This window comes from Ictalurus punctatus, chromosome 1, assembly GCF_001660625.3.
Source record: "Ictalurus punctatus breed USDA103 chromosome 1, Coco_2.0, whole genome shotgun sequence".
Taxonomy (NCBI): Eukaryota; Metazoa; Chordata; class Actinopteri; order Siluriformes; family Ictaluridae; genus Ictalurus; species Ictalurus punctatus.
This window is the reverse complement of record NC_030416.2, coordinates 31,881,676-31,902,407: the sequence shown is the minus strand read 5'-3', so window position 1 is coordinate 31,902,407 and position 20,732 is coordinate 31,881,676. Positions and strand designations below refer to the sequence as shown.

General features: G+C 37.5%; 1 protein-coding gene across 2 annotated transcripts in view; it reads left to right on the top strand.

Moving 5' to 3' along the window:
• sugct (succinyl-CoA:glutarate-CoA transferase) overlaps positions 1–20,079 on the top strand; it is a 121,326-nt gene extending 101,247 nt beyond the window's left edge. The window contains exon 14 of one of the 2 annotated variants that reach the window (XM_017480479.3): positions 16,405–20,079. In XM_017480479.3, coding sequence (XP_017335968.1) covers positions 16,405–16,568 — 164 coding nt within the window. In that variant the 3' untranslated portion in view covers positions 16,569–20,079. The remainder of the gene's footprint in view (positions 1–16,404) is intronic. The other variant, XM_017480506.3, reaches the window with a different exon arrangement.
• The last annotated feature ends 653 nt before the right edge of the window (positions 20,080–20,732 follow it).

The following is a 20,732-nucleotide window of genomic DNA, read 5'->3' as shown; positions in this document are numbered from 1 at the left end:
TTCACGTATTTCATTCATTCATTCATCTTCATTAAGCACTTTATCCCGGTCAGGGTCAGAGTGGATGTCCATCGTATTCAGGTAGCACTGTCTTTAGTGTAGAAATATTACTATTTTGAAATAGTCCTGAGTTTTTGAGTCTCATTGAGCCTCTCAGTTCACTGAGGCAGTTCTGTTGACTATAGGAGAGGTTTAGTTATTAATGACTGTTCAGTGAAGGATCTGAAAGTGTTTGTTTAAAATATGAAAAAACAAGGTTTAAATGGTGATAAGAGGGACACCATTCCCGTGGTCACATGACACACATGATACAATTGCATGCGTTATTGGTGATGTGCTGGTGGTTTTGTTTATAATCCCCTGATTGGCAGCCAAAATCTATTAGTCATCATACAGAGGCTCATACACTTAATGATATGGTGTTATACAGGGTTTTAAGTGAGGAGTAAAACATGATCTGGCATGGTGGTGCAGAAAAAATGAATTATAATAATAAGAGAAAGAATTTCTGTTACCACCCCCAAATGTTTTTTTTTTTTTCAATAACAGCACATCCCAAAGAGTTTTATTCCTTTTATACCAGAGCAGTTTGGTAGCAAGTGCACTGGCTTGTTTATTTATTTATTAATGAACGAGAAGTCATACTGTTTTGTCAGTTTACAGTTACACATTACGTTACACATTTACGTTACGTAAGTGATGACAGGAACCGACTTGTTTCACGGATTAAATAAACTTGTTTTGCGAAGCTATAAACGGTCGCTTCCTTACCAGCCTCTCTTGTTTTGTTTGCTTCTTTTGAATAAGACAGAAAAAAAAATGATCTTCTCATGTTACTGATAAACTATTAAGCACAAAATCCTCCGTCCTGAAGACATTCTCATGAAAAATGAAAGCTTTACTTCTGAATGTTATTGCGATCGCTCAAAACAAGGACGTATGAGTAATTTGGAGACAAGTGCATAAAGGTTTTAAGGAAAAAAAAAAAAACGTAAGTGTAACACAGACGTAAGAATACAAAGGAAAGCACCTGTGAGTTAACTAGACTGGCGAAAAGCACAAAATACACAAGATGCAAGGGACCAGAACCAAGAAATACGAACAGAAACAGAAAGAGAACAGAAACTGGAAGTATATACACAGTGGGGTTAAGTGATGTAAAGACATAGGTGATGCAGAGTGAAATAACAAAAAAACTGTTGGAGAAGAAAAAAAAAAAACAAAACAGTAAGAAATCTTTCAAAAATGTTAGAACGATTACACACGCTTTAAAAAAAAGTTATTTGGAAAGTCTGCCACACATGCTCCTATGCAAGTGGTTAAACATTGGTTAGAAGTTTGTCATATTAGAATGAAAGCAGTAATGAATTAATCGACACCGACCGTTTGGCCAATCAGATTCAAGCATCCCACAGTGTAGTGGTATAAATCTATACATAATGTAATGTAATGGAAAATAAATAAAATCATATCCCTGAGTATTTTAAGGTTGAAACGTTTGCTTTAATCTGAACAGTATGGTTCATAAAGCTTCTATTGTACCAGTCCTGAGAACTAAGAATTTAAGCTTTGATTTGAGCATCTTTCTTCACACACACACACACACACAAAAAAAAAAAAAAAACTTTCCAAGTCAGAGAAATGTTAACACTACTTTGAACTTTGCTCTTTTGGAAATCTTTGATTTCCCCAATTCTTAATTTGGCATCCACTCCTGCAGTCATTACGCACAACACACAAGCTCGAATGAATGGAGTTTTGTTGTAACCTTTGTGAAAGAACAGCAGAACTGACTCACCCTTTCCCAGATACCATGAATGAATTCATCTGGTTGCAATTTTTTTAAATCCTCACCACCTACACATATACTTTACCTTGGAAGCTGGTACAAAAAAAATGATCACGCCACAGCTTTGACGGTGGACTGCAACATTTCCCGAACGGTACTGTTTGGTGGACTTTTTGAAAGCCTCTATTCTTTCGCTCGCTCTCCCTCATCTCCTCATTATGTCTCTGTCACCTTTGATCCATTTCCTCTCTTGCACGCCCATTAAAGGTGAAATAAGCAGTTAAAAGGAATCAGGGTGGCTGATTACAGAGACTCAGAAGGTCAAGATTTGCGTGGATGCAGAACGCCTCTGGTGAAGATGTTGGGTCTGAGCTGATGGACCTCATCGTCACTGAGGATGTGGGGAGGGATAATGAATAACGCTCTGCTCTTTTCCTTCTGCAGTTTGACTCTGGGAAAAGAGCCAGTGCAGAGAGGAAAAGCAGACTGTCTTTAAACTGTAGAAGCAGAGAAACTGGTGTATATGTAGGTCATTCACCTAAATATTACTTTAATCAACTCCTGATGTACTGTACATGAAAGTGTTTAGATCTATTTAAATAAAAAAGAAAGACAAATTGCAGTGCTTCCCAGAATTTCTGGTATCAATAGCTATTCACTCATATAATAAAGTTTAACTGTCTGCTTCAAGCAGTAAGTAAGGAATAAAACACTAAGGCCATGCTGTTATCGGGAATAATCATCGACGCGGTGGTGTAACGTGAAGCAGAACACCGTTACCACTTTCCTACAACCCCACATCCTGAAGTGTTTTATTCCTCTTATGTGACAGCAATTTACCAGTAATTACAATCATTTATTAATGAAGGACACACTTTATAGCCATTTATAGTAATAGTTAACCCTTTCGTGCATAATGTCCACACTTTAACAGTCAGTTTAAGGTGCTTTTTTTACATTTTAGTAAAATATGTGTGTGTGTATATATATATATATATATATATATATATATATATATATATATATATATATATATATATATATACAGTACTGTATGAAGGTTTTAGGCACATGCAAAGAAATGCTGTAGAGCAAAGATGCCTTCGAAAATAAAAGAAATAAAATTTTCGAAGGCATCTTTGCTCTACAGCATTTCTTTGCATGTGCCTAAAACCTTCATACAGTACTGTATATATATATATATATATATATATATATATATATATATATATATATACACACACATATTTTACTAAAATGTAAAAAAGCACCTTAAACTGACTGTTAAAGTGTGGACATTATGCACGAAAGGGTTAAATATTACTATAAATGGCTATAAAGTGTGTCCTTCATTAATAAATGATTGTAATTATTGGTAAATTGCTGTCACATAAGAGGAATAAAACACTTCAGGATGTGGGGTTGTAGGAAGTCAGTTTTTGGTGTGATGACCCTTTGTTTGTTAGTTAATTAGTACTCTCAGGTACTGTCCGTGCAGTTTTTTAAGGAAATGAGCTGAGACTTTGTCACACTTGCTTCTAAATTTTTGCAGCGAAACCCAGCAGCCTTCATTTTTGTTGTTGTTGTTGTTGTTGTTGTTGTTGTCTGAAAAGTGGTCTCTTACATAACATGCTGCTTTCTTTACTGACATATAAACATTTTTCTGCAACATTTAATTTTGTGTTGGAAAATCAATGTTAATCTAATGGGAATCTAAAATGTTTTTGTACTGACTCGAGAATGTAGACGTCATAAAAGAAATAAATCTATAACAAAGTTTGTACAAAAAAAAAAAAAATAGTGTGCCTAAGACTTTTCTTTTTTTTTTATCTTAAAATTGCATGATTTTAATTTGGATTCTGTCTAAATTGTACTTGTATTTTTTTTTTTTTGAATTTTTTTTAAAGAATCTGGTTATGCGTTTAAAGTTAATAAGACAAAATGTCATGTTATTAAGGAAATAAAGGCTCAAAGCACTCTGTCCTTAATTACAAAAGCACTGACACTGGAGACTCCTTCCATAAATGTTAAATAAACTTCCCCTTACACAAAATTTCACCAAATCAACAATTCTAAAACATTTTTTCCCCCCCGTCTCTTAGATAGCACATTTTTAATCCATTTATTATTTGGCTTACACTATGCAAGTTATCTGTTACCATAGAAACAAGCGCATTGATATTAGCCTGTGATTTGCCTGTCAGTCAGCCTTATGAATAATCACAATATAATTATATATTTAACACAATATACAAATATATTCAATAATCTTGTGTCCTATTTATTGGCACCTCTATATTTATTTTTGTATATTTTTCTGTAAAAGACTTGAGCATTATATGGAATCATTGCAATGCAATTGTATGATTAAGCCATAAAACAATATCAAAACAAATGCAACTTTTCAACTTTGTATTCTTTTCTACTTCGAGTAATATGTTGGTGTAAAATGTCTCCAGTGGCATGGAAATAATGCAGGTCTAATTTAACAATTTTTTTTTTTTTTTTTTTTTTTAGATAGATCATTATAATTACGAGGTTTATATCACTTTAAGAATGCGAATGGATCATCTTTGGAACGCGTTTGCACATTACGTGGATCTTAGTCATCAATTCTCCAATTTATCCACAATAACAGCATAGTAGTAAGACTTGGCACAGCAAAGCCTCTCTCTTCTGAAACTGCAAACCTGATGTGTTTTTGGCTGCAATGTTGACTATAAATGCAATATTGTGCCAGAGACTGTCAAAAACTACTAAGAATGATGTTTTATGCTTTTGTTATCTTGTTTTATTTCTACAGGCTGGGGGTTTTAAAGGATATGTAGTGTTATGGAGTCTCTCATGTACTGAAGTAAAGGAGAGGGAAAATCTAGCTGGCCTTGTATAGGATCTTCCAGTTGGTTAGTGCTCCGAAATATAGCTGTATAAAATAGCTCACCAGATACACAGCCGAAATTTGGCAATGTTCGTCAAATTCTCGGCTTAAAATTTGTGGAGTGAGTAGGAGAATTTACAACCAGGACCAGGATGTACAGTAGATGGACCTGGAGATATTCAACCTGAAAAATGTATTAGCGATCTCTCTGTGTTCATCTACACTATCAAATAACATGCAGTATACGAAAACGTATTTCCTATCTTTTAGCTTCTTATGTCACATTAAGGATATTTATACCACAGCGCGATTGGATTCTTGATTCTGATTGGTCAAAAGGTGTTGATTATTTCTGACAGCTTTAATCTGCTACAGTAATTCTAATACATTATTCTTTCTACTGTAAAATTTACACAGGGACTTGTATATATTAAATTATATATTACTAATACTAATATAATATATATTATATTAGTATATATAATAATATTATAAGAATATATAATATATATATATATAATATATATAGTAATATATAATAATATTATATTAGTATATATATATATATATATATATATATATATATATATATATAATATATATTTACATTGGTGTACTTGTTGAAATGAGTTTTTCTGAGAGGTGATGCTTATTTAAAATTTATAGAAGGAGTCTCCAGCGTCAGTGCTTTGTAACAGTCAGAGGTAGAAACTGTTACTTCACGTTTCCAGAGACAACAAGGTCTTTAAGTCAGAGGGCTTGAGCCTTGCAAGCTGCCTTAAGTTAATGTGAGAGATAAAAAATGACTGACTGGTGTCTGTTTATTGTTGCTGTAACATAAGTAATAACAGAAATGAACCCTCTTCGCAGACGTTCCAAAACATTAAAAATATAACGATAAATGGATGAAACGTTGGATGAATCATTCATTAATTAATGAAAATTGTTACCATCAGCCAATTGTTGTAGTATAAGAAGAATGAAACGCCACGGATGCTGCCGTTATTGGGAAATAACCAACAATTCCTCCAGTTTGCAGCATTGATTTTCCTATAACAGCAAACTGTGGCGTTTTATTTCATACATAATGTCCTCAGAGGAAGTTGATAAACTTGTTGAGGATATTGTAAAGGTTTCACCCACACAGCGTCTTAATTATACATGCTTTTTACCCTAAATCCTGAGCTTTGATCCATTTTTATGCAGATGAAAGGAGCCGTCGATTCACCATTCCATTGCATGTGAGAGGTTCTTCCTCTTACCCCTCTAGCCAGTGGCATAACACACTGACTGGAAATTCTTTCTTTCGCTCTTCTTTTATGCCACCGATGCAGAACCGGCAATGATTCCTTACAGATAGCTGTATACTTACTCACTCCAGACAACAAACAGTACGGTGGGGGGTAAATCATTTCCTAGCATACATTGCCCTAGACCTGCTCTTGATAATGAATCAGCAAAGCTAAAACCTCCCACATTTCTACTCCTCCTTCTCTTTGTCTGTGCCATTGAGAAAAGATGCAGCTAATATCGTTACCACAGCTCCATCGAATAGCTAAAGAGCCAGACAGAGGCAGAGAAATAGAGCCTCATGATCCTTTTCTTTCTTTCTTTCCTTTTATGTTTTCTGGCATTCTCACTCTCTCATAGCCTTTAAACCCCCAAATAGGGTTTCTAATAGGTATGCCTAGTCCTGATTTTGATTCCAGTTGTTGTTGAGGTTTTTTGTTTGTTTGTTTGTTTTTTAAACCCTGTTTATGTTGTCCATGTTGTTAGATGAGCCAAGTATCGTTCAGAGTCCGAGAAACATTGCAGAGCCATCAGGACTCACTCAGGACTTGGATAGCATTGAGAGGGTTGGAACATGTGCACTAAACCTTCATATTTTAGGCAATGGAAATGGCAGTAGCCTTCAGATCAAATCATGACCTATACATGATTTCAGTGCAGGAATGAAAGCCAAGTGCTGGTGTACCTAATGCCATAGGAGATCTCTGTGGAAAACTACGCTCCGAGCATATACTCGAGAAGAAAGCAAATGTGCTTCATGCTCGAATGCTGATATTTACATGCAATCAGACGCTCACAGGCTGCCAGCATTCATATCAATCCTAAACCATTTAGCTCAGTTGAAGTCTCTTACAGAACTTCATGGTGGAGTTTTTTTTAATCTCAGAAAAAACTTCTTTACAGTACATTTACTCCTTTGCCTAACGCTTTTATCCAAATGCACCAACACTTATAGCTACTCCATAAAGCTCATATGCATCAATAAATAAAAAAATAACTGTTGATTATGATATACAATACAAAGTTCCATTATAAATATAGGCATTTAAAAAAAATAAACTCTTCTTTTTTTAAATAACGCCTTATAAAATGCTAATAAAGTGCTATAAACGATTCTTTCATAACTTATCGTACCATATGATATGATATACTACAAACTTTATAGCTAATAATTACCTGTGAAAGAATATATATATATATATATATATATATATATATATATATATATATATATATATATATATATATATATATATTCTGTAATATACAGTATATAATAACTGTAATATACAGTATATTAACAGTTAATAAAAACATTATAAATATTTAAAATGTCATTACTGATTGCTTCACAATATGGAAAGGACATCCTGTATGTGGAGCCTCTGAGAAAGCTTCCTGTCCCTGGAAAAGTGTGCCCTTGTTTTAGTATGCTTTTATTGTCGTTAATGTTAAAGTTTTCCAAATGAATTATTGTATTTTTTTTTTTTTTTTTTTTTAAATTAATATGGAATTAAATGACTCCTGGAATTTACTAACGAAGGATTTAACATATTCTTAACGTTACCTCATGCAATCAGTGATGACATTCGACATATAACTGTTTAGAATGTTTATTATTGTTCATACATGTCAATGCATTAATTATATTCGCTTTATAATTATGTACTATAGGGTAAAGCTGATGCTGCTTGAGTTCTATGGTGTCAATTCAGATGCTTAAAAAAAAATCATAGACACTGTTGGAAAATCTTTGTTTGTCCCTATGGGGGAGCCCTTAAATGTTTAACTGTAGAACCCTGACATAGTGTTTCCCTAACAGAAAGGTTTTCAAATAGAACCTCTGTTGGAAGTTACTTATCCAATGAACCCTTAAAGAATTTTTTTTTTAAATAATTATTACAAGTGCATTGCATGAATTATTCAACCCAAAAACTTAATATCCGATCTAACAGTTTCTATCAGAGGATGGAACAGCAACAAACTCCTCATTATTAGTTATAAATGTACATCATGGTATTATAAAGAATACTTATAACATGATTGAGTTATTAAATGAATTATTTATAAAACATTGTCTGTGTTATACAGCATTATTGTTGTTTTTAAAAAAAATCCTACATGGAATCATTACTACCTTTGAGTAACACAATATGAAGCCAATATTCACAAACTTGTAGCATGTATGTTATAATGGCAAGAGGGGGGAATTATCCTTTTCCCTTGCATACCTGTCATGCTGGCGTATTTGCATACATGGCTATAGATAGATTGCAGATAAAAATAATGAGTAGAGAGAAAAGAAAGCAGTGAACGGATCCAGTATGGAACAGGAGGAGAGGACAGAGAGGGCTTTGTTGCGGAAGAGGGAGAGGAAGCCCTTGAACCTTGCCTGCGGAGGAGAGAGGAGCGTGTCCCTCCCTCGCCAGGGTACAGGGCTGAGGAGAAGCAGATGTTGGCGCTGAAGATGACGACAGGCCCGTGGTCTTGTGAGCAGAAGCAGAGGAACGAGGAGCAGGGGAGGAGAGAGGGAGGGAGAAGACGGAGGATGTGGTTAGGGCATCGCTCCTAACTGCTGAGGCTGCGAAACCGCACACACGCACACAATCATGTTCGAATGTTGCTGTTCCCTCCTTTTTCTGCCTTTATTTTAACGGCCGTCTCGCCCTCCACTCTGTGCCGCCGGGCTGCCTCTGGTTTTGTTTTAGGCCATCTTTGCCTCTTTTCCATCCTCATATTTTTTTTTTTTTTTTTTTTTTTTTCCCCCCCCTCATTTATTTTATAAGATTTTGGTATGAACTTTTTGAGATGACTTGAAGGTTTTGCATTAAACTCTTAGAATAAAGAGTTCTTTAAGGGTTCGCTGGATAATTAAGGGTTCTTAAGGGTTCACTGGATAAAAAAGAATTCTAATTCGATCCATTTCTGATGGGGAAACACTCGGTTTCAGAGTTCTACATAAAACCTTTAAGGGTTCCCCCGTAGAGACAAGCAAAAATTATACATTTTCTGTAACCCCAAGCCTTGACCACCCTACATTTTGTTTTATTCCTGATTTATAATATAGGACTATTGTAACATTTGAACATATATGTGTGTAAAAAAATAAAATAAAAGCCAAAGTAATATTCCTTGCACTGACTTTCCGGTCTTCCATGCACAAGCAGAAACCACGCTACTATGAGCGGCACTGTTCACACACTTGCCTGCGTAGCTTGTGTACATCTGTTTTTTTTTTTTGTTTTTTTTTGTTTTTTTTTAAATAAAAAGGTTTTAAAAGCATTTACTAGATGGCACATCAGAGCCAAAACCTCCCTGTCCATCAGCTCGAACTGTAAAATGTTTAGCAATTTTTTCTTTATTAATGCTCAGTGACATTAAACACACTGACGAGCTCTGTCTCTATTAAAACCTTGAGACTGGCATTATGAATTTAGACTGTGGATCAAATCAAAAACTCTTCAAATTCAAACATTAACCTTAATAGGAAAACCAGTCAATGTTAATACTCAGTAACGGTTTTGAATTGTACGTAAGTATGTGATTTGAGACAAAGCGTTCGATGACTGGGAAATTTGTCCATTTTTATTGCTGAACTATAGCACAGCGTGTCCGGATTGTGAAAAAGACTACAATAATGTACACTTCATTTAAACGTTGCTTTTCTGAATGTGACTGCCTTTCATATTTCTAACATTCATTTGTAAAATAAGGAACAAAAGAGGAGATCAAAAAGCCCACATGGGGTTGTGACCCCTAGTTTGGGGACCCCTGCCTTAAGGCCTCTAAATTTAAGTGTGTTTGAGTTTTCTTTTTATGCATCCCAAGTTAAAGCATAAACTTCAAGGAACCCCTTAAAGATACCCTTTTTTTTCTGTAATGCAGAAACTTATATTCATCCCAAACTCAACCAATGAATGAATGAATACATGAACGAATGAATGAGGGCAGTGAAGCTGGACTAAAGTGAAAAACAGAAATTGCACAATTAAGTGTTCCAGGCTTCCAAAAAAAGGTTCCTGATAAGGAAACAGTGTTGTAAGGTTCTACGCAGATCCGTTAAGGGTCCCCCAGAGGGTGAAGAAAAGAACTTGCAAGGCTTTAAGACTGCATGAGTTCTTTGTGCATGCTGATTTAAAGCCTAGAATTCAATGAACGTTTAAAGAACCCTTGAAAAACAAGTGTAGTGCACAGACCTGGATAGGGTGCCAACCCATTGCAGGGCACAATCGCACACACAATTTAAAATGGCAGTCAGCTTACAAAGCGTGACTTTGTACTGATGGAGGGACCCCTGAAGCTTGAGAAGAGCATGCAAGCTCTGTGCATGCAGGGTGTAGGTGGGAATTGAGCCCCCAGCCCGGGAGGTGCGAGGCAAATGTGCTCACCACTAAGCCACCATGACCTGCATGTTTGTACCAGATGATTAAAAAAAAAAAAAAACGTAAAAGAAGAGGGTGGCAAGGAGGGGAAACCCTGCTGCAGTTTTCAACCTAGAACCTTCAAGGGTTCCCATAAATGGACAACTGAGGAACCCTTGGGGCTTCAAAAAAAATGTTTAGTGTGTATTAAGGGTTTCCCCAGAGCGACAACTGAGGAACTCATATGGTTCCTGTATCTTAAGAGTGTAGAACTCATTGAATGCTTAAAGAACCCTTGAACCCATTTTTTTTTCCTGACAGTGTTATTAAAAATTTCACTTCTTTTTGACTAAAAGGTGAAGGTTTATTGGATACCTAAGGGTTCATTGCTACCAGAAAAGGGTTCCACTGGCTTTCTACTTGCTTTCATCTGTATGAAAAATTGATGGTGCTTATACAAAAGTACTATGTGCATGGCCAAGCTTCAATTTAGAGCCTAAAATATGATTGGACTCTCTTATATAACCCACTTTAGAACACATCACTGTCATGAAATGTGTTATTCATGATTTAGTGCTATTAATATATTATGATTCAGTGACATTTAAGGATCTCCTGAAGATCTGAAGATTCCAGTGAGAATGTGGTTCTCCCTGCATGAAGATTAAAATAACCTCTAATCCAACAGGAGTGTGGATTTCAAATCCTTTTTAGCAAACCGAGACCTTACTAAACATCACAATTTATCTGCCCTATCATAATTTCCTGATTTCCTGAGCATATTGTAAACAATATAATTTTATCTTCGTGGCATCCAGCCCATTCTACCTACATATGTTCTCCTGTATCATCAGTGTATGAAAATGAACATCAGGAACCAGTTATAAATAGCACACAGAGGCAAGAGACAGAGTTGTGGCTCCTTCACCTAAAATGGCTGCTCTAATGCATCTTCATATGACTCATCCATGTGTTGAGGTTCCTTCTGTCCTGAAGTACAGAAGGAATAAATGGTGGAGGGAAAGCATCAGAGCATATTTCTGGAGTGCCAGTAAAGTCTGCGGTGGGTTTGACCTATTGGCATGTTGGAGAAAACGCAAAGCACAGAGGAAAGAAGTGATAAAGGCCTCTTCTGCATAGTAAAAGAGTCTGTGGGGGGGTCACAACCTTTCATTGCGTGAAATGATTTATGAATGTAAGTCTTTCACTCTTGGTTTGTTCACTGAACAAGCATCTGTCTTGGATATTTTGTCAAAAGTGGATTGGTAATTAGTTTCAGCAGAATTAATGAGGCTTTGGCAAGTATAGATGGAAACGGGTATATGCTAATGCCGCCTAATGATTGCAATAGCATGACTACAAGGAAATGAGTCACACGCTATGATTGCTTAGTGTCATCCGTTTTTATCATCAACTATATTTCTTTAAGGGGTGTTTAAGCCTGTTTCCAAGCACCTTGGATAGTGGTTAGCACATTTGCCTCACACCTTGGTTGGGGGTTCAAAACTCTCCTCTGCCCTGGGAGTTTGTATATTCTCCCTATGCTTCGGGGGTTTTGTCCGGGAACTCCGGTTTCCTCCCCCAGTCCAAAGACGTGTTGTAGGCTGATTGTCATTTTCGAATTGTCCGTATTGTGTGAATGGGTATGCGACTGTGCCCTGCGATAGGCTGACCTCCCGTCCAGAGTGTCCCCCGTCTCCTCTGGGATAGGCTCCAGGTTCCCTCCAACCCTGTGTAGGATAAGCAGTACAGAAAAAGGGCGGATTTATTCATTTGGAAAACACTTGGGAGCGTGCTGTAATTGGAAAATAATCATTGATGTGGTGCTGTGAAGTTGGGTATTTTCTAATAACAGCATATCCCCAAGTGTTTTATTTCTCTTGTATAACAGCAATTTGCAGGTGCTATTTTTTTATTAAAGGTAATTTATCGGTCTATAGTTATGTTTAATATTGTAAAACATCCATAAAACGGGATTGTTCCAAATTCATTACATTATAACAAGCTTTTCTTTCAAGTCAAAATCTTCATCTGTCCTGAAAATATTCCCATAGCGGAGAACCTAGTTACAGCTTTACCTGAGACTGAAGACTCCTTCCAAAAATGTTGAATAAATGTCTGCTCAATGAGAAGTCCCACATATCGACAATTACACATTTTTAAATAATCTAAAGAGATCTGTAAGGCGTTCAAAAAAAAGTTTGTGGATGCCTGTGAGTCTTGCAAGGGATTTAAAAAGATCTCCAAATTATCTGAAATACATCATTCCACTGTAAGGAAAATCATCTACAAATGGCGCAGATTTCAAATGACTTGCAGGAGAAGCACCTCATACCAACTGTGAAGCACGGTGGTGGAAATGTTATGGTTTGGGGTTGCTTCACTGCCTCAGGGACTGGACAGCTTGCATTCATTGAATCAACTGTGAATGCTGCATCATGTCAAAGAGTGCTTTAAAATAATGTGAGGCCATCTGTCCAGAAGTTGAATGTGGACCTTTCAACAGGATAATGATCTTAAGTACACTAGCAAATCCACCAAGGAATGACTCAAAAAGAAGAAATAAAGGGTTATGGAATGGCCTAGTCAAAGCCCGGATTTGAATCCTTTGGGGTGGGGGTGGAGGGGGGGGGGTCGCATTTGAAACGCGTACATATTTAATAATAATATTGCATGGAAGAGTGGTCGAAAATTCCAGCAAACCTGGTGGACAATTATGCAAAACGCCTACAAGAAGTTATTTCTCCTAAAGGGGGCATTACTAGCTTCTGAGGCCGTGTGTTCTTACTTTTTCCATAGAAGAATATCACATCTATTGATATTTCTGTTTAAGAAAAGATTGAAAAAGCAAATTTTTCTTGTGGTTTTGTTCAAGTACCATAATTTTCGGACTATCGGGCGCACCTGAATATAAGCCGCACCCACTAACTTTAAAAAGAAAAAAAAATAAATTGTACATATATAGGCCGCACTTGTCTATAGGCCGCAGGTGTCCACGTTGTAACATGAGATATTTACACGGAAAGATGTTACACAGAAAGTTTTTTTTTTTTAACTTGTAATTAAATACGTACCGTAAATGCTTTTTTTCCGAACAGTGCCTGTAACACGGCTGGTTAAAAAAATAAAAAGTACAGTTGCCTACCAGGAAAAGTCATTGATCGCTATCTTCATCTTCCTCCTGCGCACTAAAACCACTAAAGTCATCTTCAGTGTCGGAATTGAACAGCCTTAGAATTACCGGTACTTCGTCACACACTTCCTCAGTCTCTCTTTCGTTGTCGCTCTCAATGTCACTTACGTCTCGAGGCAAATTCGCCCTTGAGCGTGTGCTGTCCTCTTCATCACGCAGCATTCGAAACCCGTTGGTGATAGTAGATTTTTTGACACTGCTCCACGCTGTTAGGATCCACTGGAAGACTTGAGCAAAAGTTGCTCTTCGCATGCGGCCAGTTTTGGTAAATGATTTCTCGCCGCTCGTCATCCACGCCTCCCACTCAACTCGGAGTGCCACTTTAAATGCACGATTCACACTGATGTCGAGTGGCTGCAAATACTTCATTGTGCCCCCAGGAATCACAGCTGGAATTGAGTTTGTCCTCTTGATGGCTGCTTTCACAGAATCTGTTATATGGGCCCTCATGCTGTCCAAAACGAGCAATGCTTTTTTTCTGTGAAAAAATCCCCCCAGTCGCTTGCCGTAGCACTCTGTCAGCCATTCCTTCATTAGGCTTTCTATCATCCACCCTTTCTTGTTGACTTTCACGACGATTTCTTTCGGGAGTTTTTCTTTTGGCATAATCATCCGCTTAAAAATCACCATTGGTGGAAGCTCTTGTCCGGATGCTGTGCAGCTCAGAACACAAGTGAAATGCGTTCTCTCATGGCCAGTTGTTTTCAGCTTGACGGATGATTCACCTTTTTTGTTAACGGTCCTAGTAAGAGGCAGGTCAAACGTCAAAGGTACTTCGTCCATATTTATGATGTCGTCTGGTCCGTTGGAATTCTCGGCTATCCTTGTTTGAGTGAATTTTGCGGAAGTTTGTAACTTTTTCCTCGTAGTCGGGAGGGAGTCGCTGACACAGAGTCGTCCGTGTCCTGATGGACAGGCCTTTTCGTCTCATAAATCTGAGACACCACGATGGTCCACCTCTAAAATCTTCAATCTTCTTTTCATTGGCGATTGTTTTGGCTTTCAGTCGGATCTGCACAGTGGAAACACCTCGGCCGTCTGCTCTCTGTGTGTTCACCCAGTCTTCAAGAACGTTTTCAAGTTCGGGCCATCTGCTTTTCTTACCTCTGAAAGCTTCTGTCGTCTTTTTGCATTGAGTCAGTTCTTCACGCTGCCGTCTCCATTGTCTCACCATCGATTCACTGATGCCAAGCTTACGTGCAGCAGCTCTATCTCCTTCTCCGACAGCCAGATCGATCGCCTTTAACTTAAAAGCTGCATCATATGCATTTCTTCGTGTGTTTTCCATGATGAGGGTGTGTGCATGAAGCGCAAAATGACTGATCTGAAGAATTTAGTGTGAGTGCGTTTGATTTAATTCGACCAGTTTCATTGGTCCACTGTGACCTGTTCGGTAATTTCATTGGTCCGATGTGACGAGGCTAAATGTTTTGGCGGCATGAAACTCGTTAGCCCGTAAAAATCCATAAATTAGCCGCATCATTGTTTAAGCCGCAGTGTTCAAAGCGTGTGAAAAAAGTAGCGGCTTATAGTCCGGAAATTACGGTGTATCAACTTTATTAATAGGCGCCGTTTCAAAGATGATCAAATGTTTGCTCGTCCAAATATGTAACAATAAATAAATAAATAAATAAATAAATAGCCGACAATTTCCATGGGGTGTGCTTATTTTTCAACACGACTGTATTAGAGACTGCATTAATATAAACCTGTGATCTGGATTTAATCACTGATGGTCAGAGCTGTTGTTCTAGATAATTAAATTAAACCTTCCGACCACTCGGCACTGAGGTATGAGCAACGTTTAGTGTTCCTATGAATATTCACAGATTCATTCACCTGGACAGAATGGCAATACAAATCATCTGAGAAACACCAATCATAAGGAGAATGTTTTCAGTTCAATTTAAATGTGAAAAAAAAATTATTTGTTACAGATTCACTGCAGTTTTGGGGTTTCATTATCCTCTTTTAAATCAGAAAAAAAGAAGTCATTGCTGATAATTGGGTCATGTAATTGCTAGTTTCAGCCACAAAATGGCCTACAAGAACTAAATTACTTGTCAGCCCTAGCATATCACATGACCATGTCACGTGACTGATCACTGATCAACTGATCACTCACACCTGTTTCGACTTCCACTAATTTCTAACTTTATTTAAGTTCTGGCTTTGTCGTGTTTCTCTAGCCATGTTTCCATCCAAGTTGCGAATGTAACTTATGTGAATAATCGGACTATCGCATGAAGCATGTACGAATAAAGCGGTATTTTCTTCCCATGTGTTCAAGAGAACAAAATCGTCACGTCCAGGGAAACTGGCACAAAGTATCCATACAAATTTGTACTTTTCTGAGACAATTATCCCATCACGTGATTTGTTGAGGTGAAGTCACATGCCTTTTTTGATGCGCGTTGAGGAATTTATTCGGTAAATACGTTTAATCGTAGTTTATGCATGTCTCTTTTTTTTTTTTTTTTTTTTTTTTTTTTTTTTTTTGCTATAGCCCAAAATTTGCATAAAAGTATGTGGCAAATACATATCGTCTATTATTTAAAGCTGTTTTTAACTAAGTGGACATGAAGAGGTTGCTGTTCATTTCTGAGTGTTTAAGAGGAAGATAAACATTCATTCATTCATCTTCAGTAACTGCTTAAACCTGATCCAACCTGATCCGGAGCCAATCCCAGTAACACTGTGCAAGATGGGAGATTTCCTCCTGGATGGGACACCGGTCCATCACAGGGCATATATATATATATATATATATATATATATATATATATATATATATATATATATATATATATATAAAACACATATATTGTGTAATTATGATGGAAAAAAATATTATTTGTGAATCATTTTACAAGTGCAGCTGTTTTTCTCACAGGTCCTGCTGTCCGATTCAACAGTTTTGAGTTTGACAAGCCAGCTCCGCCCCCTGTGATTGGTCAGCACACAGTCGAGGTCCTAAAGGGCATCCTGGGCTACAGCGATGATGTCATCAACCAGCTGCTGACTTCACGGACCGTCAGTCAAAATACAGTTTACTAACGCCAGCAAACAAGGAACAAGGCATGACCGAGTCCACTCCCAAAATATGATCATACAGCCTCCTCTTACCAAATAAACACGCTCGCTCTTTAACGCTCCCACACACACATACGCACACCGACATGACACTGTGGGAGAAATATTGTTCCACCTCCCACACTCAATGGTTATGTTTTAGAAATTAATCGGCCAAAAAAGCCAACCAAAAGCAAGCCACAAATGTAACAATAACAACAGAATGACGCATGAGGAGGCTCAGTGGGTCTGGCCTGCCATTTGGCGTTTCCAGTGGAATGTGGTCTGGCTCGGTAACCTGCACTCACATTCACATCACCTCACACTTTTCTTCCTGTTTTATTGATCAATAACGTACGCAGACTCCCTGCTGGATTAGCGTCCGAATCAAAACGTTCAGTAATGGAAAGAAGGAAAATCTATTCCTCAGCTCTTCGGGCTGTCTGTTAAACTTTCAAGCTGAGTTTTCATCACTATTTTGGCTAAATTCACAATCTCTGACTAAACGCCAAGTCTAGCGTGGAAATACCCAACGGCACACGTGGAAATACCCTACAGTAAACGATACGTGGCACACCTCATACTGTTTGCCTAGTCTGAATTAAAGCGAAATTGAAATTGTTCCAGTTTAATGCTCCACAAATGTAAGTGGGAAAAAAAAAAAAAAAAAACAAGCACAGGATCTTGGAAACATCCTTTTAAAATCCTTTTATCTAGTGCTCACTTCTTGTAATTGGGTAAATCTCACTTTCAATAGAACTTCACTATGGTTCACCTGGAAGCAGACAAAGATCACCTCTCACAGGAAGTGTTGGACTTTGTCCAAGTGAGATTGCTTGGTGTTTTAACACCTTCCCAAACGAACCACACCAAGAAGGCAGCATTCATTTAATTCATGATTTCATTTAACCAAAAGAGTTATCTTAGTCATATGCTTTTGTTTATAGTCAGAATTATTCCACGACTGAATCCAAAAAACATTATTTTATTAGATTCGTCTTGTGAGCTACAGCTTCTGTGGTGAGTTTACCACCACAATTTTTTTTTTTTTCCCCTGTTAAACATTTCGAGTTATATGCAGGGCTATATTTAGAGACGACGTCAGGTCTAGGAAAGTACCAAATTAAATTTGGCTGAAAGCTTAAGTCAGTTACCCTTTTACCCCAGCTGCCGAAACTGAACTGACACACACAGCTCACACAGCCTCTTTGTTCCTGAGCATGAACAACACTGCGTCTCGTATGAATTGCTTACCGTGTGTGTTTTATGTGTGGTAATAGTTCAGTTTTTTTAGCTAAACAGTGAAAGAAGTGAGAATTAGCACAATGACTACACTACAGCCGAGATAATCGTTTTAACGTTAAATCATCTGATCAGTCATCCGATTGTCTAATTATAGTTACGTATTCGATAATACTCGTTACACATGGGTACATCGAAAAGCCAAGACTACAGATTCTGACTTTTCAGATTGTTTTTCATGTTTGTATGATAAAAATCTCACAGTGTTATGAATGTATAAATAGGACAAGGTTGATTCGGTCTTGCTGGCAAAACTTCCATCCGTTTTCTGTACCGCTTATCCTACACAAGCTCGTGGGGAGCACAAACAATTACACACACAAACACATTCAAATGCTATGGACAATTTGGAAATGCCAATCAGCCTACAGCGCATGTTTTTTTAGACTGGGGGAGGAAACCAAAGTTTCTGGAGGAAACCCCCAAAGCACAAGCTCTGCACGCACAGGGTGGAGGCGGGAGTCAGACCCCCAACCCTGGAGGTGCAGGGCAGACATGCTTACCACTAAGCCACCATCCCCCCCGGCAAAACTTACACCCGTCAATTACAAATAAGCGGCTTACTAATGTGCAGTATTAGGCCATTAAATCAAATGCAAATAAAATTAGTTTTTAATCTACTTTAATCTCCTGATAAGTGTATGTTTTTAAAGTAGCTTTAAGTAGCAGTGCCATGCACACAAAAAACTACGAGTACACGCAAACTATGATTTTACCAGATTTTTGCTGCTTTTCCCCCAAGCACCATGCTGCTAATAAGTACAAAATAAACCAACACACCACATGATGACTTTTAAGATGTTGGGGGAAATAAAATGAAGTTTTTCTTTTTTCTCCCTGCCAGCACTAACATTGTTCACCTGTTGTTTACTTTGGCAGGGAGACGCCCACCCATGCACTACAGATCAGAAAATAGGACACTTTGTAGCATTTTTTAATATGTAAATTAATTAAATAATATTTTTTTAATTAAATAGTATTATTAACATTATATATATATATATATATATATATATATATATATATATATTTCTTGAATATTTTATAAATTCATAATGATTACTTGTGTCAAAGTGATTTTTTTTTAACGGGCTTTTGCAAAGGGCTTTATGGTAAACTTTTTCATAATCTAAGCTAACGTTTAAGAGAATAAAGAAGACACAGTGTTGCAGAATCAATAATGTTTAAGAATGTTGCCAGTAAGTATTACTGTATTTTGATTTCATTGTATTGTCAAAAGGTTAATGTCAAATATTTTCAAGTTAATGTTTAAAATCTCTGACCAAGTAAACGTCATTTTAGTAATTAAAGCTGAGTGCACACTGCATGATTTTAGCCCTGATTTCCCAGTGTACCCTGGCCAGCCATCACAGTAGCGTGTGCAGTTGAGCGACGCAATTGTCTCAGCTCAAGCATGTTTAATATTTTTGGCCAAGAATCTCTTAGTGTAAACCTATCTTTGACTAGTTGCAAGCACAGCAGTGAAAAACAGCCAATGAGAGTCCAAGACGAAATCGAATCCAGCTGCTTCCATACCCAGCAGGTCAAATCCACTTAATTAGCCATCGATTTCTGTAAGAAGACGAGGACAAAATGTAAGCATAATAATATAAAAGCTTATATAAGAAATGAGTTGTCATGTCCTACCCAAATGGTTTTTAGGAATATCCAAGGGAGGGGGATACATGGCATAATTCCTGCTGGTGCATTTGTAGTGCGGCTAAATTTTTTGCACTATACCTCCAGTTCTCTTTGCAGAACAGACAATCTCCACTGCCTGCATCTTCCCAACCAATATTTCCTCCACATTTTCTCTTCTTCAAAAGATCCCTTCTGAAACATGCCATATCCCCAAATCCTGCTTTCTCATGGATGTAGATGAATCATGAGAAAGCAGTATTTTGGGGCTATGGCATGGTTCAGAAGCGATCTTTTCAGGTGAAAGATTATGTAGTGTGCGGGCGCTTCGTCTGAGACCAATCACGTAGTTTGCACACCACGACATCTACCGAACTACTTCTGAGATTTTGAAAGTCTTGTAGTGTGCTCTCAGCTTCATTCTGACAACTTTGGCAGTTCTGGCCCTGGAGATGGGGAAAATGCATTTATTTGACTTCATTGCACAACCTGGAGACTGAAAAATTCAGCATTTATGTAAGAAGTGTCAATGCAATAAAATGATTTCGTGTCTTAACTTTTGCACTCTCACGACATCCAGATGTTTATGAACTGCATGAGCGTTGTTTGACTACACTTCCCAGTGATGAACTCAACAGGTGCAAGGTCCAAAAACACAACTCTATTTGTTCAGAGGTTCAGTGACTGTAGTAGCACAGAGTAGAGTGATTCAGTATCTCAGGGGAATTAGGGTTGTTTCGGATGTCAGTAATTGCCAGATATTTTTTACGTCTGATTTCTTCCCGTCTGTTCTGCACAAATGACTTAATGTCAAACACAGACTGGGTCACGGCAGGACAGCATCATGAGTGTGACCACTATAAAGGACACACCACAGAAAAAAGTTTATTTAAATCCAGCCAGCAACTGTCATGTGAGTTTTATTACATATGCACCATGATTAGTCCTAACATGTGGTTTTGACGGAATTTTGTTTAGGCTTCAGGTTGAAAGTGTGGAGGAGCTGAATCTTACTTTTAGACACCGTGAGAAGCAATTCCACTCTGTCCAGAGCTAAAAAAGGGAGTTTTCCTGAATGAGTCATCTGTTTGGATGGTTCCAGATCATTTCGCTGGAATCACGTTTTAATAAGTACCCTGGTTGAAATACGGGTCAAGTCATTATACGCCCTCAGCCGTGTTTTTGCACTTGAAGACTCTTTAATGTAAT